The following is a 22,146-nucleotide window of genomic DNA, read 5'->3' as shown; positions in this document are numbered from 1 at the left end:
CCAGCATGAGGATAACCTACGGTGCCCTCGCCCTTCTTCCCCTGGGCTGGTCTTCCAGCTATGTTGGGGACTCCCTGCACACTTGGGACACCACTCCTTGGCTAGGCATGCTGGACTCTTTAGATCCCAGGATGTCCCTTGTCTCCACTGGTTTTGTCCTGTCTTATTTTTTTGAAATGGAGTCTTGCTCTGTCACCAGGCTGGAGTGCAGTGGTGCGATCTTGGTTCACTGCAACCTCTGCCTCCAGGGTTCAAGCAATTTTCCTGCCTCAGCCTCCTGAGTAGCTGGGACTACAGGTGCCCACCACCACGCCCAGCTAATTTTTGTATTTTTAGTAGAGACGGGGTTCCACAATGTTGGCCAGGATGGTCTCGATCCCTTGAACTCGTGATCTGCCCGCCTCGGCCTCCCAAAGTGCTGGGATTACAGGCGTGGCCACTGTGCCCATCCCGTCCTGTCTTTGGTCTGTACTGGCATCCAAAAGCTGAGCCTTTAAAGACCAGCTGCATGCGCTGCAGACGCGGCGGGGCTGAGCCCAGCCTGCCACCATAGGAGGGAGGGGTAGTGGCTCCTGGTGCAGCTGCCAGTCTTAGAGGCCAGGTAAGCTCTGGTCTGGTCTGGTCAGGCAGTGGAAGGACAGGACCTGTGTGAGTGGGGAAGTGGTGGGACACCCCCAGGCTCCTACCTGGTTCCAGCCACTCTGTGTGCTAGCCTTGCCAGTCTTGCCACGTGAAATACTTTCCTCCTGACACCCAGAAATCCACCTGACTTCTCTCACAGATAAGGGACCAGTGCTTAGCCCAGTCTCACCGCTGGTGAGTGGCTGATGGGACCCAGTGTGTCTGGTGCCAGCCCCTCCCCAAGGAAGCTGCCTGTCCTCCTCCCTGCACCGGCAATGCCTTCCTGGCTGCGGCCATCTGTCCCATTCCACCTGCCTGGATGGCAGACTCCACAGGCCTGGCTGGTCAGCAGAGGCTCAGGTCAGCGAGGGTCTCAGTGCAGTCAGCAAAACAGCCCTCTCCTCCAGCCCCTCCCCACCCGCCACCGCTTCCTACTCTCAACCCATGGCCTTGAAAATGGATAGGCCGGGTACAGTGGCTCACACCTGTAGTCCCAGCACTTTGGAGGCTGAGGCGGGCCATCACCTGAGGTAGAAAGTTCGAGACCAGCCTGACCAACATGGAGAAACCCCGTGTACTAAAAATACAAGATTAGCCAGGTGTGGTGGCACATGCCTGTAATCCCAGCTACTGGGGAGGCTGAGGCAGGAGAATCTCTTCAACCCAGGAGGCGGAGGTTGCGGTGAGCTGAGATCCCACAATTGCACTCCAGCCTGGGCAACAAGAGAAAAACTCCATCTCAAAAAAAGAAAGAAAGAAAATAGAAGCCACAGCAGCGGACGTCTCCGGGCACCTTCACCTGTGCCCTCCTCTGTGTTGTGCCCAACGTGTTGCCCCCCTCAAGAAGAACCGCGCATGCCGCCAGCCTAGCCGGCCTCCTCCAGGTTCTCGCCGGCCTGCATCGTCCGAGTTTTTGCCCATCAGCGCACTGCACACACAATAGACACACACACGAGCGCACACACAGCATGACGCACAGGCCCACGATGCGCAGACGCATGTGTGGGGCGTGCGGGGTGCACATATGCGCATGTGCACGTGTGCTGGCTCCACCGTTTCATTCCCTAAGCCCGCCCCTTCCGCTCCCGCCCTCACGGCTCTCTCCATTCCGCTCCCCGCTTGCTCCTGAACTCTCTCCAAACAGGCCTCTCCCCACACCCCGTGACATTGGGTAAAGGGCACCGTGACCTATATGTTGCCACATCCAAATCTGTCCCAGCCGACTGCTCCCTTGTTCTCGGGACACCTTGGCTTCTGGGAGCCCTGAGCCTCCTTGGCCCCGCGGCTCTCACCCACCTCCTTTCCTGGAAACCAGGCCGAAGCCTCCGCCCCTCATCTCCTGTCCCGGTGCCTCACGCTCCGAGCGCCCTCTGTATACCCACGCCCCCCACCTCCAGGGCCATGCACACCTCTTGGCTCCGCCACCTTGCAGGTGCTCAGCCCTCCCCTAACACCCGGGAGGCCTCCTAGATTCTCCTCCTCTGCTCACACCTTCACCTGTGGGCAGGGGCCGGGCAGGAGGCGGCTCTTCTCTCCAGGAACCCCTGGTGCTCCTCGGCCTGCTCCAGCACAGTTGACTTCAGTGGCGTCAGCCTCCCCGTCTCCCTGCGCTGCATTCTCAGCCAGAGTTGCCAGGAAAACCTAAGCTGGCTACACCACCCCTCCGAGAGCCCATCCGATTCCCCAGCGTCCTCACTCACTTTCCGGGGCCCCTCGCCCCACTGCTGTGGCTCCCTGCCTGGGCATACACAGAGCCCTGCCCTGGTGACACAAGCCCTCCCAGAGGAAGAGGAGTGCGCCCTGGGTCAGGTCCAGCAGGAGCATGATGGGTCAAAGGTCAACTCCCATCCCTAGCTGGCAAGACCTGCTCCCCTCCACCCTGGGCCTCCTAGGTGTTTGGAAATCCTGCTCTGCCCACCCCCCCCCCCCAGCCACCCTCCTGGCAGTCCATCCTCCCTCCCTGAGGAACCTGCCCCTTCACAGCTGTTCACCCATCCGTGGGCATCCTCTGGTGCAGCAGCCAGGCCATGAAGCCACGTGGAGGGCACCAGCAACCTCGGCACTGCTGTGGGTGTCCACACTCGTGCTCGCACGGGAGAAAAAGGCAAGCGGCTGAGGTGAGGCAGCGCTGTGCGGCCCATGGCAGGGAGTGTGACAATGTCTGCTGCCACTTGTACTCAGGGTGGGAAGGACACACTCGGGCTGGCACTGAGACTGGCTCGGAAGGGAGGGGATGGGCACGCACGGCTTCCCATCCGCCACGTGTTGCTCCTTCAACTGGGTGCTGAGTGGCCGGGCGCGGTGGCTCACGCCTGTAATCCTAGCACTTTGGGAGGCCGAGGTGGGTGGATCACCTGAGGTCAGGAGTTCAAGACCAGCCTGGCCATCATGGTGAAACCCCATCTTCAAAAAAATAAAAAATAAAAAAAGAACTGGGTGCTGAGCTCCCAGGCATCTTTATGCTCTTCGTGTGTTCGTCTGAAATAATTCACTAACAAAACTGCTTCTCAAACCCTCCGCTCCCACCCCCGGGGCCTCAGGGGAAAACCCCGGCTCCTTGGTGGACATTCAAGGCCCCCTGGGACCTGCCCCTGTCACTTGGCCTCTGCAGCCTTTGTGTCACGCTCCAGTCCTTTGCTCCTGCTCTGCCCTCTGCCAGAAATGCCTCTTTCTGCCCATCTGGACTTTGTGGCTCTGTCTTCATCCACAGGAAGCTTCTAGGTAGCTGAGAAACAGGGTCAGACTTGGCTTTTAGAAAAAGGCCTCTGGGGCAGGTGGATCACTTGAGGCCAAGAGTTCGAGACCAGCCTGGCCAACATGGCAAAAACCCCGTCTCTACTAAAAATACAAAAACTGGCCAGGCGAGGTGGTTCATGCCTGTAATCCCAGCTTCCTTTGGGAGGCCGAGGCAGGTGGATCACGAGGTCAGGCGTTTGAGACCAGCCTGGCCAACATAGTGAAACCCCGTCTCTACTAAAAATACAAAAAAATTAGCTGGGCATGGTGGCGGGTGCCTGTAATCCCAGCTACTTGGGAGGCTGAGGCAGGAGAATTGCTTGAACCTGGGAGGTCGAGGTGGCAATGAACTGAGATCTCGCCACCGCACTCCAGTCTGGGTGACAGTGTGAGACTCTGTCTCAAAAACAAACAGACAAACAAAACCAACCAAACAAACAAAACTAAAAAAAAACCAAAAATTAGCCAGGCGCCGTGATGCATGCCTGTAGTCCCAGCTACTCCGGAGGCTGAGGTGGGAGGATCACTTGAGCCCAGGAGTTCTGGGCTGCAGTGCGCTATGCAGATTGGGTGTCTGCACTAAGTTTGGCATCAGTATGGTGACCTCCCGGGAGCGGGGGACCACCAGGTGGCCTAAGGAGGGGTGAACCGGCCCAGGTCGGAAACGGAGCAGGTCAAAACTCCTGTGCTGATCAGTAGTGGGATGGCGCCTGTGAATAGCCACTGCACTCCAGCCTGGGCAATACAGCGAGACCTCATCTCTTAAAAAAAAAAAAAAAAAAAACCCAAAACTAGCTGGGCATGGTGGTGCATGCCTGTAATCCCAGCTACTTGGGAGGCTGAGGCATGAGAATAGCTTGAACCTGGGAAGTAGAGGTTGCAGTCAGCTGAGATTGCGCCACTGCATTCCAGTCTGGGTGAAGGAGTGAGACTCCGTCTTGAAAATAAAAAAAAAAGGCCTCTGGGATCCCCAGCAAGGAAGGCAGGTCGGGGGCGGGGGCAGGGGAGACATCAAGGGAGACCCGCCCTGAGGCCCAGTGCACAGCCTGGTGTCCACTGATGCCCTTTCACCCTCATTCCACCAGTAACCATGGAGACAGCTGCACCTCAACTCCAGCCCTCAAAGAGCAGAACGGGGCAAGGGAGCAGGGGAGCCTTGAGCCACGGGTAGCCCACCTGAGCACCACCTCCCTAAGATTCCCCCAGGGTCTGGAGCTCCCAAAGGCTGCTGTTGTCCCAGGACCTCCACTCACTTTGCTCTCCCCGCCCTCATACTTGGGGGCGTCCGGAGCTGGCAGATTGCAGAAGCCCTAGGGAGACAGGTGGAGACGGGAGGAGACATGCGTGGCGCTAAGGCAAAGGCAGGTGCAAATGCCAGGCCCAGTGCCCTCTGTACCCCTACCCCTGCTGATGACCTGGTTGCCATAAGCTTGGCAGTTGCCATGGACTCCCTGGGAGAGATGGTGTGGCCTGCAAGTTCCCCGCCCTGAGGTGGGGCATGGCTGGTGGGGTCTGGGCAGGGTGCACGTGAGAGCCACCTGTGCTGGGGTGGCCTGGCCCTCTCTGGGCCTCACAGCCTTGCCTGCCTCGTCGTACTGCCCACCCAGCCTCTCAGGACTGCTCTGTGCCGTGTGTGCCTAAGGGATTGCGCTTGTGGGGTTGGGGCAGCGGCCTGCCCAGGTCTGTTGAGAGGGCCCAGGTGACTTCCACCCAGACTGGCCCCACCAGCACCTGCCCTGACTGGCTGGGGCACAGAGAGAAGCCAAGACAGGGCTGGGCATGGGTGTAGGGACGTGTCCTCTGGGCCAGGCCCCTCCCACCGGGGCGAGGCAGAGGCCTTGCTTGGATGGAGCGGAGTGGGAGGGTCTCTGGTGAGACAGTACTGGAAGGGCAGGGACAGCATTCTGCGGCAGGAGCCAGAAAGAGCCCCTGTATGGAGCGTGGGGATTTCACCATGAGACCCCAGGGGCCTGGCCTCTGAGAACTTGTGTGGGGGATTCCAGGTGGAGGGTAGTGCCCCTGTCCAGATCTGTGTCCACATCTGTAAAATGGGCCTAGAACTCCCAGCCGCTGAGGAGAGTGAGGCCATAAATTAGTAGAGATGCACCCAGGCTTCTAAGCCCCCTAGGTCATGATCCCAAACCTTGGACCCCCACGGAGAGGCTGGGGCGGCTGAGGCCCAACCCAACCTATCTCGCCCAAATGTGGGAAGAACCGCAGGGCAAACCCCTGGCTTCTCTCCCGGCCGCTCCTCTCTTGGAGGCCACCTATCTGAGGCCTGATTTGCTGGGGGCCGAACTGGGGATCATTGCGTCCACTCTAGCTGGTGGCCGTGAATCGAGGTGGAATCAAGAGTGTGGAGGCCGAGATGGGCGTAGCTGTCCCCATCCGTCCGCCCTACCCTGCGCGGGTCAGCTGGAGCGGGGGCGCGCCAGGCACCTCGCCGCGCAGGAGGCAGTGGAGTCCTTAGGGGTCACAGCTCCCCCGCTTCCAACAGCAGATGGGGTAACAGTCCGGAGGTTTTTCCCAAGGTCACAGAAGGTCAGAGAAAAGGGGAGTTGGACGCGACGAGGAAAGTCACGCACGGCGGAAGGCAGGCCACCTACGCGCGCGCCCAGGCTCGCAGAGCAGCTACGCCCTCCCCGGCCGGGGCTGCCCGGAGCGCCGAGCCTTTCTCCGCCCGCAGCTCGGGTTCCGGGAGCCCCGCCCCTCCACGCCCCTCTCGCCACGGCCCCGCCCCTCCTCTCCGTTTCCCCCCGCCCGCGCTCCCTCAAGTTTCTCCGAAGTTTTCCGCGGGTCCAGCGGTGAGCCCCGCCCGCCGGCCGGTGACGTAACAATGGTGCAGCGCGGCGGCCAATGGGCGGTGGCGGGGGCCGGCGGCGCGGGCCAATGGAGGCCGCGGACGGTCCCGCGGTCCTGCCCGGCCGGGGCCGCACTGCGCCGCCCGCCGCCCGCCGCCCGCCGCCCGCCGCCCGCCCGCCGCCGGCGCCGGCACCGCCGCCCTGCGATCTGGCCGCGGCGGCTCACAGCGCGGCTGCGGCGGGCGCGGGCGGCGGCGGCTCCCTCCCGTGGTTCCGTCGTGGGACCTTCGCTCGCTCGCCGGCTGGGGACAGCACGCTCTCCGGCCGGCGGCGGGGGCGGGGACGCCCGGCCAGTGGCCCCGAGCCCCCCAAGGTGAGTCCCCGGCCCCCGCGCCGCGCCCGCAGCCGCCGCCGCCTCCTCCCCCGGGACACGCGCACGCAGGTGCAGCCCTAGCTGCGCTGGCCACCTGCGCGCGGACTCCCCGCTCGCCCATGCGACCCTCCGCCCCCCGAGGTCAGGCCGTGCGGGCCGGGAGGGGACGGGAAGGAGGTGGCGGGCGGCTCCGGGCGCGGCGCTGCCCTCGATGGCCCAACCCCCTTATTCACGAGCCGCGGCCGTGTCTCTGCCCGCTGACGTGGGGAGGCCGAACTTTACGTAACCCGCCCGGCGCCCCACGCGTGCCCGCACAGGGCATAACTGGCGCGGAGGCCCAGGCTTGGGGAAGAGACTCCAGTTACGGTGTTGCCCACGGGCCGCAGCCCACTCCCACCGTGCCGCTCTCTTTAACTCAGTTACTCCAGCGATAGTGACCCAGTGTGTGTGGATGCGGCCTGCCTTCTGTCCCAGGCTCCCTGTGACCAAGGACTTACCCTTGAAAGAAGGCAGTAGGGAGCCTGGGCCAGAGCCAGAGGTCAGACACCTAGGCTCAGGTCGGGGCTGGGGGCCCAGAGGACAGGGGCAGGGCACAAGCTCGATTCCCTGTGGGTTGGGAGTCCCCACCAATTCTGGAATGAGCCCAAACTGAGACGCAGGAGACCTGAGTTCTAGGCCTGGCTCTGCCGTGGCCTGCTGACCTTGGAGAAGCTTGTGCCCTGCTGGAAAGTGGGATGGCAGTACCCACTTCATCTATAGTTGGGGAGATCAAGAGAAGTATGAGACCTGGAGAGGACGGCTGATCGTGCAGTGGGGTGCACACCGGTCTTAAGGTTTTCACCCTCCTGCCTCCTCCCAGGAGCTAGGGGTGCTAACGTGTAAGCAAACATGTTTGGATAGGGCTGGCGCCACGCCCCAGGCTCACCCTGTCCCACACAGCCGTCATCCACCCTTCCCCTTTTCTTACAGATGAAGCTGAGGCTCGGCCAAGGACCGTGATATACCCACATCCCCGGAACTAGGTGATTGAGGTGCAGGAACCAGGTAGGTCTGAGTCTAGATCATGCATGCCTCTGACCAGCCCGGGAAGAGGCTCCAGGGGCTTCCAAGTGGTCTGGGGTCGGAGGTGAGGGTCAGGGTTGCGCTTGGGCTGGAGAGTGGATTTGGCTCAGCTTGTGATGTGGGCCCAAGCTTTCCCATCCCCTCCCTGGCCTTTTCTTTATTTGGGGTTGTGTGAACCTGGCTTAGGTGGGACGAAAGCTCTTCCAGTGGGTCCCTGGGTTGGAGAGGGCTGGGGAGATCTGAGGGCATGGGCAGCAAGGGCATCTCCAACAGAGGTGCCAGAGAGCAAGTCCGTTTCAATGAGGGAGAACTGGTACAGCTAGATCAAGGATGGAGGCGGTGGTGGGCGTGGGAGAGATGGAGCTGTGTGGGATGAATGGAAAGGTCTGGCCAAGGCTGGAGGTAGGTACGAAGGCCTGGTGGGCTGGGACCGGAGGGGCTGTGTGAGGGGCGGAGGGGAGTCCCTGGGCCTCCCCAGGTTCCCCGCGCCTCACCGTGGCCCCTTCCCCTTCCCCGCAGGTGTGCCTTTGCGGGACCCATGCCTTGAGGCCCGGGAGCACCCTACTGCCAGCATGCCGTGGGACGCGCGGCGGCCCGGGGGCGGCGCGGACGGCGGGCCCGAGGGCCCGGGCGCGGCGCGCTCACGGGCCCAGAAGCAGTGCCGCAAGTCGTCGTTCGCCTTCTACCAGGCGGTGCGCGACCTGCTGCCCGTGTGGTTGCTGGAGGACATGCGCGCCAGCGAGGCCTTCCACTGGGACGAGCGCGGGCGCGCCGCCGCCTACTCACCCTCCGAGGCGCTGCTCTACGCGCTCGTGCACGACCACCAGGCGTACGCGCATTACCTGCTGGCCACGTTCCCACGGCGCGCGCTCGCACCGCCCAGCGCGGGCTTCCGCTGCTGCGCGGCTCCCGGGCCGCACGTGGCGTTGGCCGTGCGCTACAACCGCGTGGGCATTCTGCGCCGTATCCTGCGCACCTTGCGCGACTTTCCTGCAGAGGAGCGTGCGCGCTTGCTGGACCGGCGCGGCTGCAGCCGTGTGGAGGGTGGTGGCACGTCGCTGCACGTGGCCTGCGAGCTGGCACGCCCCGAGTGTCTCTTCCTGCTGCTAGGCCACGGCGCCTCGCCTGGCCTGCGCGATGGCGGCGGCCTCACGCCTCTCGAGCTGCTGCTGCGCCAGCTGGGCCGCGACGCTGGGGCCACTCCCGCCGCCGCCGCTGCTGAAGCCCCGGCCTCTGCACCCGGGGAGCCACGCCAGCGCCGCCTGCTGCTGCTGGACCTGCTGGCGCTGTACACCCCCGTGGGTGTCTCTGGCCCGGCCCGTCGGGAGCTGCTGGGTGACCGGCCTCGCTGGCAGCGGCTGCTGGGTGAGGACAAGTTCCAGTGGCTGGCCGGCCTGGCACCGCCCTCGCTCTTCGCGCGCGCCATGCAGGTGCTGGTCACCACCATCTCTCCCGGCCGCTTCCCTGAGGCCCTGGACGAGCTGCCGCTGCCTCCTTTCCTGCAGCCGTTGGACCTCACTGGCAAGGGCTAGGTTCGGAGCACCCTAGGCGCTGGATTTTGGGACAAAATTGTTTTTCAGAGCGTTGTACCTGGCACTTTACATATATTGATCTCTGTACAGCACAATCTCTGCCTCGTCTGTCGCATGCATTGGGGGATGGGCTTGGATGTCAGGTGGGTTCCAGGTGGCAGAATTCTGGGTGCAGCTGGGCTCAGGCCTTCAGCTTGCTGTCTAGCCCCCGAAAGGAGTGAGGACTAGCCTCCCACCTTGATCTAGAGTCTCGGACAGGTGTCCCAGAGGGACTGACAGCTGAGTGCAGCAGGAGCTGGGTAGGTGCAGGGGTGGGGACTGGTGTGTCCAAGCAGCAGGACCTCGTGTAAAAAGGCCTGGAAGCCAAGAGAAGGGGCTCTGCAGCGTGTGGTTCTCACGGGAGGTCCTGTGCGGTCAGACTTTAGCAGCCTGTGGACTCCGGACCAGGGAGGGCACATAGGGCTGGCAGGCCCACGGTGACTGGTGTTAGGACATAACCAAGTTGTACGTGGTCCACCCTACCCCCCACTGACCACCAGCTCCTCTTTGGATATCACTCCCCCTGACAGCCCGCCCATGCCTGGATTTGTCCCTGTCGCCCCCTTTTCCTCTTCCCCCAAGACTAATGGGCACCAGTCCTGCGGCTCCCACTTCTCTCACCTCTGCAGTGGCAGCAGGCCCCCGACCCCAGCTGCATGCCAGGCAGTGGGGTTAGATGTGCCTTCCTCCAGGGCTGCCCTCTGTCCAAGCCAGGAGTGGGCTAGGTGAGCTCCCCAGCTGGCCCCCAGTGGGTGTTAGGTTGTGCCCCGGGTTACTGAGGGGCAGCTGCATCACTGCAGGGACAGGCTTCTTGTCCCAGCTTGGAGAGCTGTTTTTTTCAGGAAGATCCTGGAGATGGAGACTTGTTCATGAATGCAGCTGAGAGGCTGGGTCCACACCCTCCGAGCCGAGAGACCAGGGAGGATGGCCAGGCTGCCCTGCCCGAGAATTCTGCTGGGCCATGAAATTCAACCCACACTAACGTGCGTAGGAGGGCCACAGTGTCCTGCCAGGAGCAGAGGCTGAAGGTCCGCTAGAGTAAGAGCCACCAGCCTGGCAGGGGCACCTGCTGCCCATCCTGCCCTCAGTGTGCCTGGGGGGAGCATGCCTGGGTGTGGAAGAGTCCAGGGTGCTGGGCTGAACAAGAGAGGGTGGAGGGGGCTGGACAGTAGGAAGAGCTTGCCTGGGGTCGTGGATCCACCACCCTGGGGGTGACCTTGGACAAACCTGTGCCTTGGCCCTCAGTCTCCCCATCAAGGTTTTTCTATTCAGGAGTGTTGGGCTGGCTTCGGCCACCCTGCCAGCACTGAAGAGGATGTGACTTCTGTTTCTGGGAAGCGTGGGGTGTGTTAGGTGGGCGCACAGCCCTGGTTGTGGGGAGGAAAGGATGAGGAGGGAGCACAGCCCCCTGACGGAGCCCAGACTCCAGGCTGGAGTGAGGGCTCTATGTCCGCCCTGCTGTGTGTCCTGGACCAGTGCCTCTGAACCTTGGCACTTGGGGCAGTGGATATTAACATCTTTCCAAGCCCAAGACAGGGCATCAGGGCCTCCAGTCCTCTGGGAGGTTGCAGTCCTCAGATCAGTGATGCCAATGGGAGGGGCAGGTACCTCTCCTTTGGTGGGTACAGAAGTGGACACAGGAGTGGCCTGGCACAGCTGCAGTGGTTCTTAGGGGCTGGGCCTGGGGAGCCCATGATGCCCCAGCAGCTTCTGCCTAGAAAGCCTGGGCTCCTTGCTGGGGGTCTCGATGTGCAGAATCCTGCATGTCTCCCCAGCTCCAGCTCTGTTCTCTGTAGGTCAGCCCCCACAACGCCAGAGGCCCAGGGCTAGCCCTCTCCACATGCCCCATAGACCTACACCTTCCCTTTTGGTGACAGCGCCATCGAGTCTGTTGGGTGTGGGGGTCATGCATGGGTGAGGCAGCTGCCTGCCCCCAGGACTCCCTGCCTTGCCAGGCGGGACACAGGCTTGGTAGCTCTGAGTATGGGCCCCAAGAAAGCCATTGTTAGGTGACCAGGGTGAGTCACCTAGGGTGGCCTTAGAATGCAGGGTGGAGCCTACCGGAAGAATTGTGGGCACCGCAGCAGGAGGGCAGCCTGGGCCAGTAGCTCCTGATGTCACTGATTTGGGTGGGGGGACAGGGAGGTCAGAGGAAGCTGGCCAGCCGTTCTCACGCAGCCTTATGGCAGCAGAGCAGTGCCTGATTCCTGGTACAGCTACTCCCACTGAGTCTCCAGGAATCTGTGGCTCAGAAACCTCCCCCGCCCTGGCACTGGTGGGAGGAGAGGACGTAGGGTAAAGGTGCTGGGCAGATAAGCAGCTGAGGGTGGCCCCAGGGTTGACTTATCAGTCTCTTGGGCCTTCCTGCCCCAGGAAGGGCAGCGAAGACCATGGTGTCGCCCCCGTCATCGTTATCATCCTGGCCATGAGCTTGCAGGACTGGGAGGGCCGGAGCCAGACAGACAGACGGCAGCTCAGCTTTTGCCTGTTGGCAGGTGGCCTCGGTGGCTTCCCAAAGGCAATCGCTTCACGCAGAACAAAACTCATTTTTCTCCGGGGCAAAGCACGTTGGCTCCTTTGTTTAGTTTGTTAATTCCACCAGTCTGTTTCTAAGGGAAACCTGGCTGCAGCCAGTCCTGCCCCTCCACCCACCCAGCAGGTGCCCAGTGTTCCCAAGGGCCCTGAATCCCAACGCTACTCGCTAAGGGGCTAGCATCTCTGCATCCCAAATACCTGTTAGGGAGGACAGTGAAGGCTGAGCACTCCTGGGGTCATCAAAAGCTAGCAGTGAGAGACCACCCCCACCTGCCTGAGGTGACCTCGTAGGGCAGTCCGAGCTGGGTGGCCTGGGCAAGGTGGGCGGGACCAAGGCCTTCTGGCGCCTGGACCACGGTGGGCTTGCTCTGTGTGCTGACTTCAATCCTGATAGTACCTTGATTTTTCTACTGTGACGTCCCCTTCTGTCCGACTTCTTCATGAACTTTAAAATTCTGTATTGAGGCTAGGCAAGGTGGTTCATGCCTGTAATCCCAGCACTTTGGGAGGCAGATGGGGGCAGATCACTTGAGGTCAGGAGTTCGAAACCAGCCTGGCCAACATGGTGAAACCCTGTCTCTACTAAAAATACAAAAATTAGCCAGGCGCAGTGGTGGGGGCCCAGAATCCCAGCTACTTGGGCGGCTGAGGCAGGAGAATCGCTTGAACTGAACCTGGGAGGCGGAGGTTGCAGTGAGCTGAGATCGTGCCACCGCACTCCAGCCTGGGTGACAGAGCGAGAGTCCGTCTCAAAAAAAATTCTGTATTGAGAGCAGTTTTCTAAGTTATCTCAAATCCTGTTTAGAATAAGGATCTTCCTGGAAGTTGGGAGAGGAGAGAAAACAAGCTTAGTCACAGAAGACTACGCCATGTTTGAGCTTGTTTCAAGGGAAGTGAGTAACTGTCAGAGGAACCCTGCCCTTCTGCAGTGTGTGGTTTTGCCCTGATACTTTTCAGAATGAGGTGTAACTTACACATAATAAAATGCACAGACCTAAGTGTATACTTTGATGAGTCCTGATGAATGTCTGCACGTGTATAATCACCACCACAGTCAGGATGAGGGAAAGACAGATTTCTATTGGTGATTCTTTTTTTTTTTTTTTTTTGAGGCAGAATTTCACTGTTGTTACCCAGGCTGGAGTGCAATGGCGCGATCTTGGCTCACCGCAACCTCTGCCTCCTGGGTTCAAGCAATTCTCCTGCCTTGGCCTCCTGAGTAGCTGGGACTACAGGCGCGTGCCACCATGCCCAGCTAATTTTTGTATTTTTTAGTAGAGACGGGGTTTCACTTTGTTGACCAGGATGGTCTCGATCTCTTGACCTCGTGATCCACCCGCCTTGGCCTCCCAAAGTGCTGGGATTACAGGCATGAGCCACCGCGCCCGGCTCTATTGGTGATTCTTAAACATAATTTCTTTCTGCTTATAAAATTTATGTTTACTGTAGAACACTGGGATTGAGTAGAGAAGTCCGGGCCATGGTGTGGGAGGGCCCTGCCAGTGAAACAGTCTCAAGTGCTCCACTCCCCATGTGGTTCCCGGATGCGGGGCCCTTAAGTGCTCACCGTACAAGTAACGGTACCAACTGACTGCGCCATCTACACACACATAAGCACTGCTAGCATTCTGGGTATGTTTCTTCCAGGTTTTTTCTATACACATGCATATTACATTTTTTTTCTGTGCACATTTTTATATACATGAAATCATATCACACAATTTAGTTGTTTTTTTTTGAGCCGGAGTCTTGCTCTGTCACCCAGGCTGGAGTGCAGTGGTGCCATCTCATCTCATTACAACCTCCGCCTCTGGGGTTCAAGCGATTCTCCTGCCTCAGCCTCCTGAATAGCTGGGATTACAGGCGTGTGTCACCATGCCCGACTATTTTTTTTTTTTTTTTGTAGAGACAGGGTTTCACCATGTTGGCCAGGCTGGTCTTGAACTCCTGACCTCGTGATCCACCCACCTTGGCCTCCCAAAGTGTTGGGATTACAGATGTGAGCCACCACACCACAATTTAGTAATTTTTAATCTTACTGTAATGTAAGCATTTCCCGCTATCGTAAGGTACTTTGTAAATATGATTTTTAAGAAGTCACTGGTGTCTATTTTGTGATCTTATACTCAACCAGCCTTGATAACAAAGAGTAGTTAGGGACAGCTGAATTTTTAAAATGTAAATCTGATTTATTTTTGGAATAAATAATACATTTACATGGCTGGAAGTTCGAAGGATACAAAAAGGCATATACTCCCGGCAACCACTGTGACCAGCTGCTCGTCACAAGTAGAGAACCTGTTTCTTTCTGCCCCTCCTGCCCCTCCCTGGACTTACGAAAAATTTCAAACCTGCCAAAAGTTTGAAGCTGACGACAAACACCCCCTAACGTTCATGTCGTCTCCTTCCCCCTTCTCTCCGTTTCTCCCTCTGCTTTCCTACAGAAGCACGTTTTCATGCCCATGCCTGGGAACTTGATGCTGGCATGGTGAGGTCCTGCACGCTGCTTCCTGCACACACGTGCGTCTTAACAGCTGCAGGCTATTTCATGAGAGATTTGCTCACGGTAACATGGCTGTTGCCAAACGCCAGGCTATTTTGTTTCCTAATTATAAACAGGCTGTGCTGTTTTCCTTGAGCACTGTTTTCCTAGGACTTGTTTTGAGGACAGAAGCGGAGGTGGCGGGTGTGAAGATGCAAGGCCGCCGACCATGGGGGGCTCCAAGCTGCTCCCGTCTCCCCTCTGCTCCTCGAGGGCTGGGGGTTCCGACCAGTGTTCCTTCTGCTTTTGTGAAGAGCCCCTACACTCTACTCCAAGTGCTCCTCCTACTGGTTTTTAATTATTATACTTACTGAACACTTCGCAAATTTGCGAGTCATCCTTGCGCAGGGGCCATGCTCATTTGCAGCATTTTTACATTTATTTCCTTCTATTTATTTATTTTTGAGAAACAAGGTCTTGCTCTGTCGCCCAGGCTGGAGTACAGTGGTGTGGTCATAGTTCACTGCAGCCTCAAACTCCTGGGCTCCAGCAATCCTCCTGCCTTGGCCTCCCAAGTAGCTGGGACTGCAACTGTGTATCTCTGCACCCAGCAGCATTTCCCCTTGGTTTTAGATCCTTTCATCCATTTAATATTATTTTGCCCAGAGAAGGAAGCAGCGGCCACATTAGTTGTGAACTTCCCCTCCTTAAACGCATCCGAGATGCCCCCTCCATTCTGCTCCCTCCCTGTGGGCCCCGCCAGGCTGCCTGGCCCTCCGAGGGTCCGGGCCATGCCATACTTGATAGAGCAGCCCCTGCCGGGCACCACCTGTCATCACTTAGCAGTTTTCACCATTTTGTCTTCCCAGGACTGATGGGGACAGTGAGGAGGCATCAAACAGCACAGGTCTGCAGTTCTACAGAGTTGCATTCCAGTCCCAATGCTGTGTGACCTTGAGCAAGTTACTTAACCTCTCTGAGTCTCATGGGGCTAATGGCATTCACCTTGCAGGGTTGTGGTGAGAAGCACACTGAGCACAGTCATGGGCATTTGTGGGCATTAACATTCCTCCATGCCTGCCCCAACGAAACAATCCCAGTGGGGATGTGAACTGAAATCCAGCACAACCTGTGAATTCCTTTGGAGAGAATGAGGTCTTTGCATAATGTGTGTAGTCTCCCATCCAGGAATGTGGAACACATCTTCCTTTATTCGTTTCCTTTTATGCCTTCTGGAAAGCTTGCCGCTCTTCACACGGCCTGAGGTTCTCGCTGAGGTCACTTGCTGGTGCACGGTGTGTCCTGCGCTGTTCTGGGTGTCAGCTTTTGCGTGTGCCAGTTTTCAGCGGGGCAATTCTGCAACATGGTTTCATTTGCTGGCTGGAGATGTAGAAGCAGGGGCCTGAACCCCTCCACCGCCTGCCCACAGCTCCATGAGGAGGCTACCATGGGGTGCAGCCAGCTCTGGAGTGGCCATTCCCCCATAAAAGCCACTTGGGCAAACTGGTGTGTATTTATTTCAACACCAGCCAGGCCGGGTCAGGTCTGCTGACGCGCTCTCCCTGCGGTGCGGCTGGGTTGGCAGGTTCTCCCCTGCACTGCCCTTGTGAGTGTTGGCCGAGGACACTTCTCACAGCTCAGGCACCACACTCGGCCAGGTTTGGAAAAAGTCTAGTTTATTGCACTGTCTCAAAGCACAACTAAAAACTAAAACCAGGAAGAAAACTGTACAAAGCACGAACCTACAAGGGGTTTAAAAGCATCACCTAGACGCGAGTTTAATTGCACTACAGTCCCGTGGGCGAGGAGAGCGTTGCCATCCGTGCGGCGCCGGGCAAGGCACGACAGACACAGAGAGGAGCAGCCCGGCCCGGGGCTGCCTCTGCTGCCACCAACTTTTACAAAAGGGCCTAGAAAAGGGAGGTGTGAAGTAAGATCTGGGATTTCGGCATCTTGCCCTCATTTGGACGTGGGAAACCTCCAACTCTGTGGCTGGCTGGGTGCTGTCAGAGAACGTATTTTATCACTCTCCACCTGCGGCCTGGGGCTCCCTGACCCTGAGGACTGGGCCCAGGCCAGAGGCAGGCTAATAAAAGCAGCTAGCCTGGCGTCCTGTCCTGAAGCTGCTTCTGGGAGGGGCAGGAGGTGGTCTCAGGGTGGGATGTGTGGCAGGGTGGCCTTGTCCTCTCGCAGATGCCAGTAGGCAGGGTGGGCACTGCTCATTGTCTGAAGGGGCCGCAAGAGCCGTCCATAGAGGCACTGGTTTCAACCCATTGCGTGTCAATCCGTACCCTGCAGGCGCAGGCTGCCACTCAGAGCCAGCCGGCCGGTCCCATGACCGCCCTGCCAGTCACGTCTGTGCTGGGGACACTGCCCCTCTGAAACTGCAGGCCAGGACAGTGCAGGCTCAGGATAAATCCGGGAAGGAACAAAAGGCCTTCCACTGTTTTCGGAAAATACATCTCTCTTCTAAATTTGTAAGATTTGATTTGAAATGAGGTATTTTATGCAGGTTTGTAATACAACAAACAAAAAAGGCAATCATTAGTAGACTCATCCTCTGAGGACACATCTGGTTGTAGGATGTGAGCCAGCAGCGTTAGTTAAATACCACCCCTAAGACACTCCCAAGTGAGCGACCCTGGCTCAGCCTCCCCACCGACGCCCCTCTTGTGCCGTCCCTGCCTGGGACACACCTGCACACGTCCAGGTTCCATTTGCACCCATTGGCCTTTACTGTTTCAGCTGAAGTGTGCTCTCTGAGGTATGTGTGGAAAGCGAGGTGTGGTGTGGTGTGTGGTGAGGTGAGGTGTGGTGTGGTGTGGTGTGGTGTGTGTGGTGAGGTGTGGTGTGGTGTGTGTGGTGAGGTGAGGTGTGGTGTGGTGTGGTGTGCAGTGTGTGGTGTGTGTGTGTGGTGTGTGTGTGGTGTGGTGTGTGTGGTGAGGTGAGGTGTGGTGTGGTGTGTGTGGTGAGGTGAGGTGTGGTGTGGTGTGGTGTGTGCGGTGTGTGGTGAGGTGTGGTGTGGTGTGTGTGGTGTGGTGTGGTGTGTGGTGAGGTGTGGTGAGGTGTGGTGTGGTATGTGGTGTGCGGTGTGTGGTGAGGTGTGGTGTGTGTGGTGTGTGGTGTGGTGTGGTGTGATGAGGTGTGATGTGGTGTTTGGTGTGTGGTGAGGTGTGGTGTGAGGTGTGGTGTGGTGAAGTGTGTGGTGAGGTGTGGTGTGGTGTGTGAGGTGTGTGGTGTGGTGAGGTGTGGTGAGGTGTGGTGTGGTGAGGTGTGGTGAGGTGTGGTGTGGTGTGGTGAAGTGTGGTGTGGTGAGGTGAGGTGTGGTGTGAGGTGTGTGGTGTGTGGTGTGGTGTGGTGAGGTGGTGTGGTGTGGTGAGGTGTGGTGTGGTGTGGTGAGGTGAGGTGTGGTGTGGTGGGTGTGGTGAGGTGTGGTGTGGTGTGGTGTGCGGTGTGTGGTGAGGTGTGTGTGGTGTGGTGTGTGGTGTGGTGTGATGAGGTGTGGTGTGGTGTGCGGTGTGTGGTGAGGTGTGGTGTGGTGAGGTGTGGTGTGGTGTTTGGTGTGTGGTGAGGTGTGGTGAGGTGTGGTGTGGTGAGGTGTGGTGAGGTGTGGTGTGGTGAGGTGAGGTGAGGTGTGGTGTGGTGTGGTGTGGTGAGGTGTGGTGTGGTGTGGTGAAGTGTGGTGTGGTGTGGTGAGGTGTGGTGTGGTGTGGTGAGGTGTGAGGTGTGGTGTGGTGTGGTGAGCTGTGGTGTGGTGAGGTGTGAGGTGTGGTGTGGTGAGGTGTGGTGTGGTGAGGTGTGGTGTGGTGTGGTGAGGTGAGGTGTGGTGTGGTGTGGTGTGGTGAGGTGTGGTGTGGTGAGGTGTGGTGTGGTGTGGTGTGGTGTGGTGTGGTGTGGTGTGGTGAGGTGAGGTGTGGTGTGGTGAGGTGTGGTGTGGTGAGGTGAGGTGTGGTGTGGTGAGGTGAGGTGTGGTGTGGTGTGTGGTGAGGTGTGGTGTGGTGAGGTGTGGTGTGGTGTGGTGTGGTGTGGTGTGGTGAGGTGTGGTGAGGTGAGGTGTGGTGAGGTGAGGTGTGGTGTGGTGTGGTGTGGTGAGGTGTGGTGTGGTGTGGTGAGGTGTGGTGTGGTGTGTGGTGTGATGTGGTGAGGTGTGATGTGGTGAGGTGTGGTGTGGTGAGGTGTGTGGTGAGGTGTGGTGTGTGGTATGGTGTGGTGAGGTGTGATGTGAGGTGTGGTGTGGTGAGGTGTGGTGTGGTGTGGTGAGGTGAGGTGTGGTGTGCTGTGGTGAGGTGTGGTGTGGTGTGGTGAGGTGTGGTGTGGTGAGGTGTGTGGTGTGGTGTGGTGTGGTGAGGTGTGGTGTGGTGCGGTGCGGTGAGGTGCGGTGCGGTGTGGTGTGGTGAGGTGTGGTGTGTGTGTGTTTTCTCCTGGCATGGCCAGTGTTCTCCTCTCAAGCCCGGCCTTGGCTTCCCGGCCAGAGCGTCTGGCGTGGAATGTGCTCTGTGGCTTTGTCTCTGGGGGGACCTCCTCGTGATGGGACAAGGCCATCACCGAGCACATCCTGCGCTGTAGAGCACTGTCCTTTGGCTCCATCTGGCCCTGGGGCTACTAATGTGGAAACAGTCCCTGGGCCAACCCAGCTGCCTGCGGGGCTCATAGGTCTGCCCGCTGCCCCTGGCTCTGGGAGGCCTCCGGAGACCACTCCCACCAGCAGAAACTGGGGCTATTTGTGGGCGAGACCAGGACAGCAGCACACGGGTCATGGGATACATGCGGCCGGGCAGCCGCCACTGTCCAGAGCTCAGAGGTGCCACCGCCGCAGCAGTCGCTCCAGCCACGGGGGAGGCTGTGGGCTCTGGAACGAGACAGAAACCAACACGGATGAAAATAAGTTTGTGGGTCCAACCTGGCCACAGGTGCCTGGACAAGTTTCGAAGCAGCATGTCCACCAGGAGTGACTCCGAAGCCACCGTGCCCACCACGGACGCCTGGACCCTCCGCTCACTCTGCCGGGCTCCTTCAGATGACCTCCCACTCGTCCTCCAGGTCCTCGGGGTGGGGCATGGCGGCCCGGCTGCTCTTCTGGGCGTGGTGTGAGTGGCTGAACGTCTTTGTCAGCCGTTGGAGGAGGTAGCCGGGCGGGCCCACAGCCCAGAGCTCATCTGATGCAGTCACTACAGGGACAATGGCCAATCACACACTTGTTAATCACACAGCCTGCGGGGTGGGCACAGATGGAGACAGGAGCCTGGATGCAGGTCTGGACTTGCAACATTCTAGGTGGGGGGGCCCTGGACAAGCCACCATCCCCATGTGGACTTCGTGCCCTCAACTGTCAAGTGGGTGTCACAGCACCTTGTCCTTGCCCCAGGAGACTCTGGCAGAGCCCAGGTGTCCATGCCCCTTCCCTCCCTGGGACAGGCTCCTGCAGGGAAGTGTTTGCCCTGAGTTCTTGCTCTGGGTGAGTGGAGCCCAGAGGGGGCAGCTTCTTTGAGAGCCCCCTGACGTGGTCCACAGGAGCCCCGGGCACCGCAAGGGAACAACAGCTTGAGCCCACCACTCCCTGGCACCTGCCTGTAAAACATGACACACTGCCGGGAATTTTCTTCCAGTAGTCTCCAGCGGGGTTTTTGTCTGTGACGCCATACCGCCGGGCGAGGTCTCCGTTTGGACAGCGGGCCCACACAGTCCTGGTGCTCAGCGCCAGCTGGCACGCCTGCAACCCTGTGGGCAGACAGGGCCCCTCTGAGCCCCTGCGGTGGACGGGATGGGCCAGCGCTTCCCAAGCCCACTCTTGTGACGCTGCCCTCCTCCTCCAGGGTCCCTGCAGGGACGGGATGCCCATGCTGGGCTGGCCTTGGGGCAGGAGCTGAGGGAAAGGATGCCCAGTTGGCAGGGCCAGCAAAGCCACTGAGAGCCGGAAGCCAAAGGACAGAAGGGCCTGGGCAGTGTGCAGAACACCCTCCCACAAAAGCACCAGCAGGATGTCTGGGTTCCCCCAAGAAGGAACATGACTGAGGCTTGTCCCCTGCCCCAGGGAGAGGCAGCGCAGCACAGCCCCAGCGCAAGGGCTGCAGTGTGGTGGGGATCGGGCTGCCTCACAGACAGTGGCCTGGAGGGAGCGCCGGCAGCCCCCAGTGATGGCAGCCCTGGCTGGCTGGCACCGCAGGCCCCGTCTGCGGGCTCTTACCTGGCACGTGCTCCCAGGCGGTCCCCACAGGCATCTCCTCGGTGATCCCAGTCCGCACGTGCACGTTCCACCTGCTGTCCAGCACCCACAGCATCTGGTCGTTAGGGCTGGAATGGACGCTGATCAAGCTGACCCCGGAGGGCTGGAAGCAGGAAGGGACTTTCAGGGAGGGCAGGAGTTGAGTGACAAGAGGAGGGACGGGAGGCTTCCGGAACTGGGGACATGTCAGTGGCGGCGTGTGGCATGCAGCAGCCAGTGTGGGCCCCGCAGCCGGCAGAGAGAACACGTCCTGTCCGCAGCACCAGGCTCACAGGAGAGGGTCAATTGCTCCTAGAACGTTAGGTGGGTCAGACTGAGGGACAGCCCAGCAGATACCAGCCTGGACTCCAGCAGGAGTCCAAGAAGGGCGGGGACGGCCCAGGTGAACAGAGGGTGGAGGAATGCGGGGAGAGGCACGCCGGACCTGGCTGTGAAGGACCTCGGCGGGCATTGCGAAGAACAGAATGCCAGCCCAGGAGCCCCACCACCTGCCCGTGCTGCCCTCACCATCCCGGCTCAGCTGAAGGCCCTCTCCTCTAGGCACAGCCATCTCCCTAATGTGCCACTGGGCAGGCAACATCCCCATTGCCCAGGCCATGGCACAAGGCTGCCGCCCCGCCCTGGTCCTCAGGCAGCCTCTGTCCATGCTCAGCATCTCTGGTCCCTCATCTGCTCTTCAAAGGACAGGAGGAAGTCCCTTTGGTGTCCTGTCTGCTGTCCACTGGCAGCTCCAGTTTGTCCCAGGGCTGCCCGCCCCTCAGCTGGACCAGGCCTCCATGCCCGCGAGCATAGCACTGTCTGGGGTTCCTGGCCCTCTGGTCACCAGCGGTGCTGGTGGGTGACCCATGCCCCGAGGGGCTGGCTGTCTCCTGACTGCCTGGCGCTGCCCGCTTTTCTGGAAGCCACAGTCTTCCCTGCTGCATCTGTGGTCGTGGGCCCGTGCCCTCCTGGTCGGCCTCCATGGAACCCTGAGTGGGTCACCCAGCAGACACTGGCGGGTCCCTCGCTGTCGCCACACATCTCCTGCTCCATGCTTTGCTCTCAGGGCTGCTGTGAATAAAGTCACACTAGACGCCCTGTGCCACGCTCTGTCTGCACAGTGCTCCTGTCACAGCGCCTGTGTCACACACCTGCTAGGTCCAGACACTCTCAGGGCCCTCACTCAGGCAGTGGGGCCTCCCACCACCTGCGCTTCCCCGAGCGAGGTGCCCTCGCCAGGGTACCCACACCCTCACCTGCCGGCAGCTCTGAGCAGGGGCCCCTAACTGTGGGCCGACAAACGCATGCATGCGATGCCTCCCGTGGGCACAAAGTCCCACACCTCAGCTCCAGGGCCAGTCTCAATCGATCAGGACATGGAGGATGGAGAGACAGAGCGGCAAGGAGGGCAGGGGGTGGCTGCTCTCATGGGCATGTCACCACCGGTCACCACCACCTGGGCCAGTGTCTGCCTTCACTGCCTCTCAGTCCTCTGAGGACCAACTGGTTCTCCCAAACTGGGCTGCAACTCCATGGCGGAAACACTGCCAGGCACGGGGCTGCCCCCATCTGACTCTGGCTGTCAGAAAGTTCTCTTTTGAATACATTTTTTTAAAAGACAGGGTCTCACTCTGTCACTCAGGCTGGAGTGCCCTGGCGCAATCCTGGCTCACTGCAACCTCCACCTCCCTGGCTCAAACGAACCTCCCACCTCAGCCTCCCAAGTAGCTGTACAGGCGCACACAGCTGCATCAGGCTAATTT

The 22,146-nt window shown here is 59.6% G+C and overlaps 2 protein-coding genes across 10 annotated transcripts in view; one reads left to right on the top strand and one right to left on the bottom strand.

The window, feature by feature from the left end:
* The first annotated feature begins 6,496 nt into the window (after positions 1-6,496).
* Positions 6,497-16,289, top strand: ANKRD9 (ankyrin repeat domain 9). Of its 4 annotated transcripts, none has more exons than XM_064375231.1 (4): positions 6,497-6,531; positions 7,501-7,575; positions 8,113-10,202; positions 15,051-16,289. In XM_064375231.1, exon 3 carries the CDS (start codon positions 8,166-8,168, stop codon positions 9,123-9,125), a length of 960 nt encoding a protein of 319 aa, XP_064231301.1. In that variant the 5' UTR covers positions 6,497-6,531; positions 7,501-7,575; positions 8,113-8,165; the 3' UTR covers positions 9,126-10,202; positions 15,051-16,289. The 4 variants fall into 4 exon arrangements, 3 of the variants coding, with proteins under 3 accessions (XP_064231301.1, XP_012326632.1, XP_064231302.1); XM_012471209.3 differs by lacking the exon at positions 6,497-6,531 and adding an exon at positions 6,867-7,069; XM_064375232.1 differs by lacking the exon at positions 6,497-6,531 and adding an exon at positions 7,131-7,409.
* A 2,894-nt stretch (positions 16,290-19,183) lies between these two features.
* TECPR2 (tectonin beta-propeller repeat containing 2) overlaps positions 19,184-22,146 on the bottom strand; it is a 131,798-nt gene continuing 128,835 nt past the window's right edge. For all 6 annotated transcript variants that reach the window (XM_064375227.1, XM_064375230.1, XM_064375225.1 and 3 more), the window contains 3 exons: positions 20,366-20,507; positions 19,750-19,899; positions 19,184-19,349 (listed from right to left, as the gene is read on the bottom strand). In XM_064375227.1, the coding sequence (XP_064231297.1) occupies positions 19,195-19,349; positions 19,750-19,899; positions 20,366-20,507 (447 nt within the window). In that variant the 3' untranslated portion in view covers positions 19,184-19,194. The remainder of the gene's footprint in view (positions 19,350-19,749; positions 19,900-20,365; positions 20,508-22,146) is intronic.

The sequence above is a fragment of the Aotus nancymaae genome, unplaced genomic scaffold, assembly GCF_030222135.1.
Source record: "Aotus nancymaae isolate 86718 unplaced genomic scaffold, 86718_ANA_hifiasm-v0.15.2.pri h1tg000011l, whole genome shotgun sequence".
Classification (NCBI taxonomy): domain Eukaryota; kingdom Metazoa; phylum Chordata; class Mammalia; order Primates; family Aotidae; genus Aotus; species Aotus nancymaae.
The sequence above is the reverse complement of the archived record's forward strand: the minus strand, read 5'-3'. Positions and strand labels throughout refer to the sequence as shown.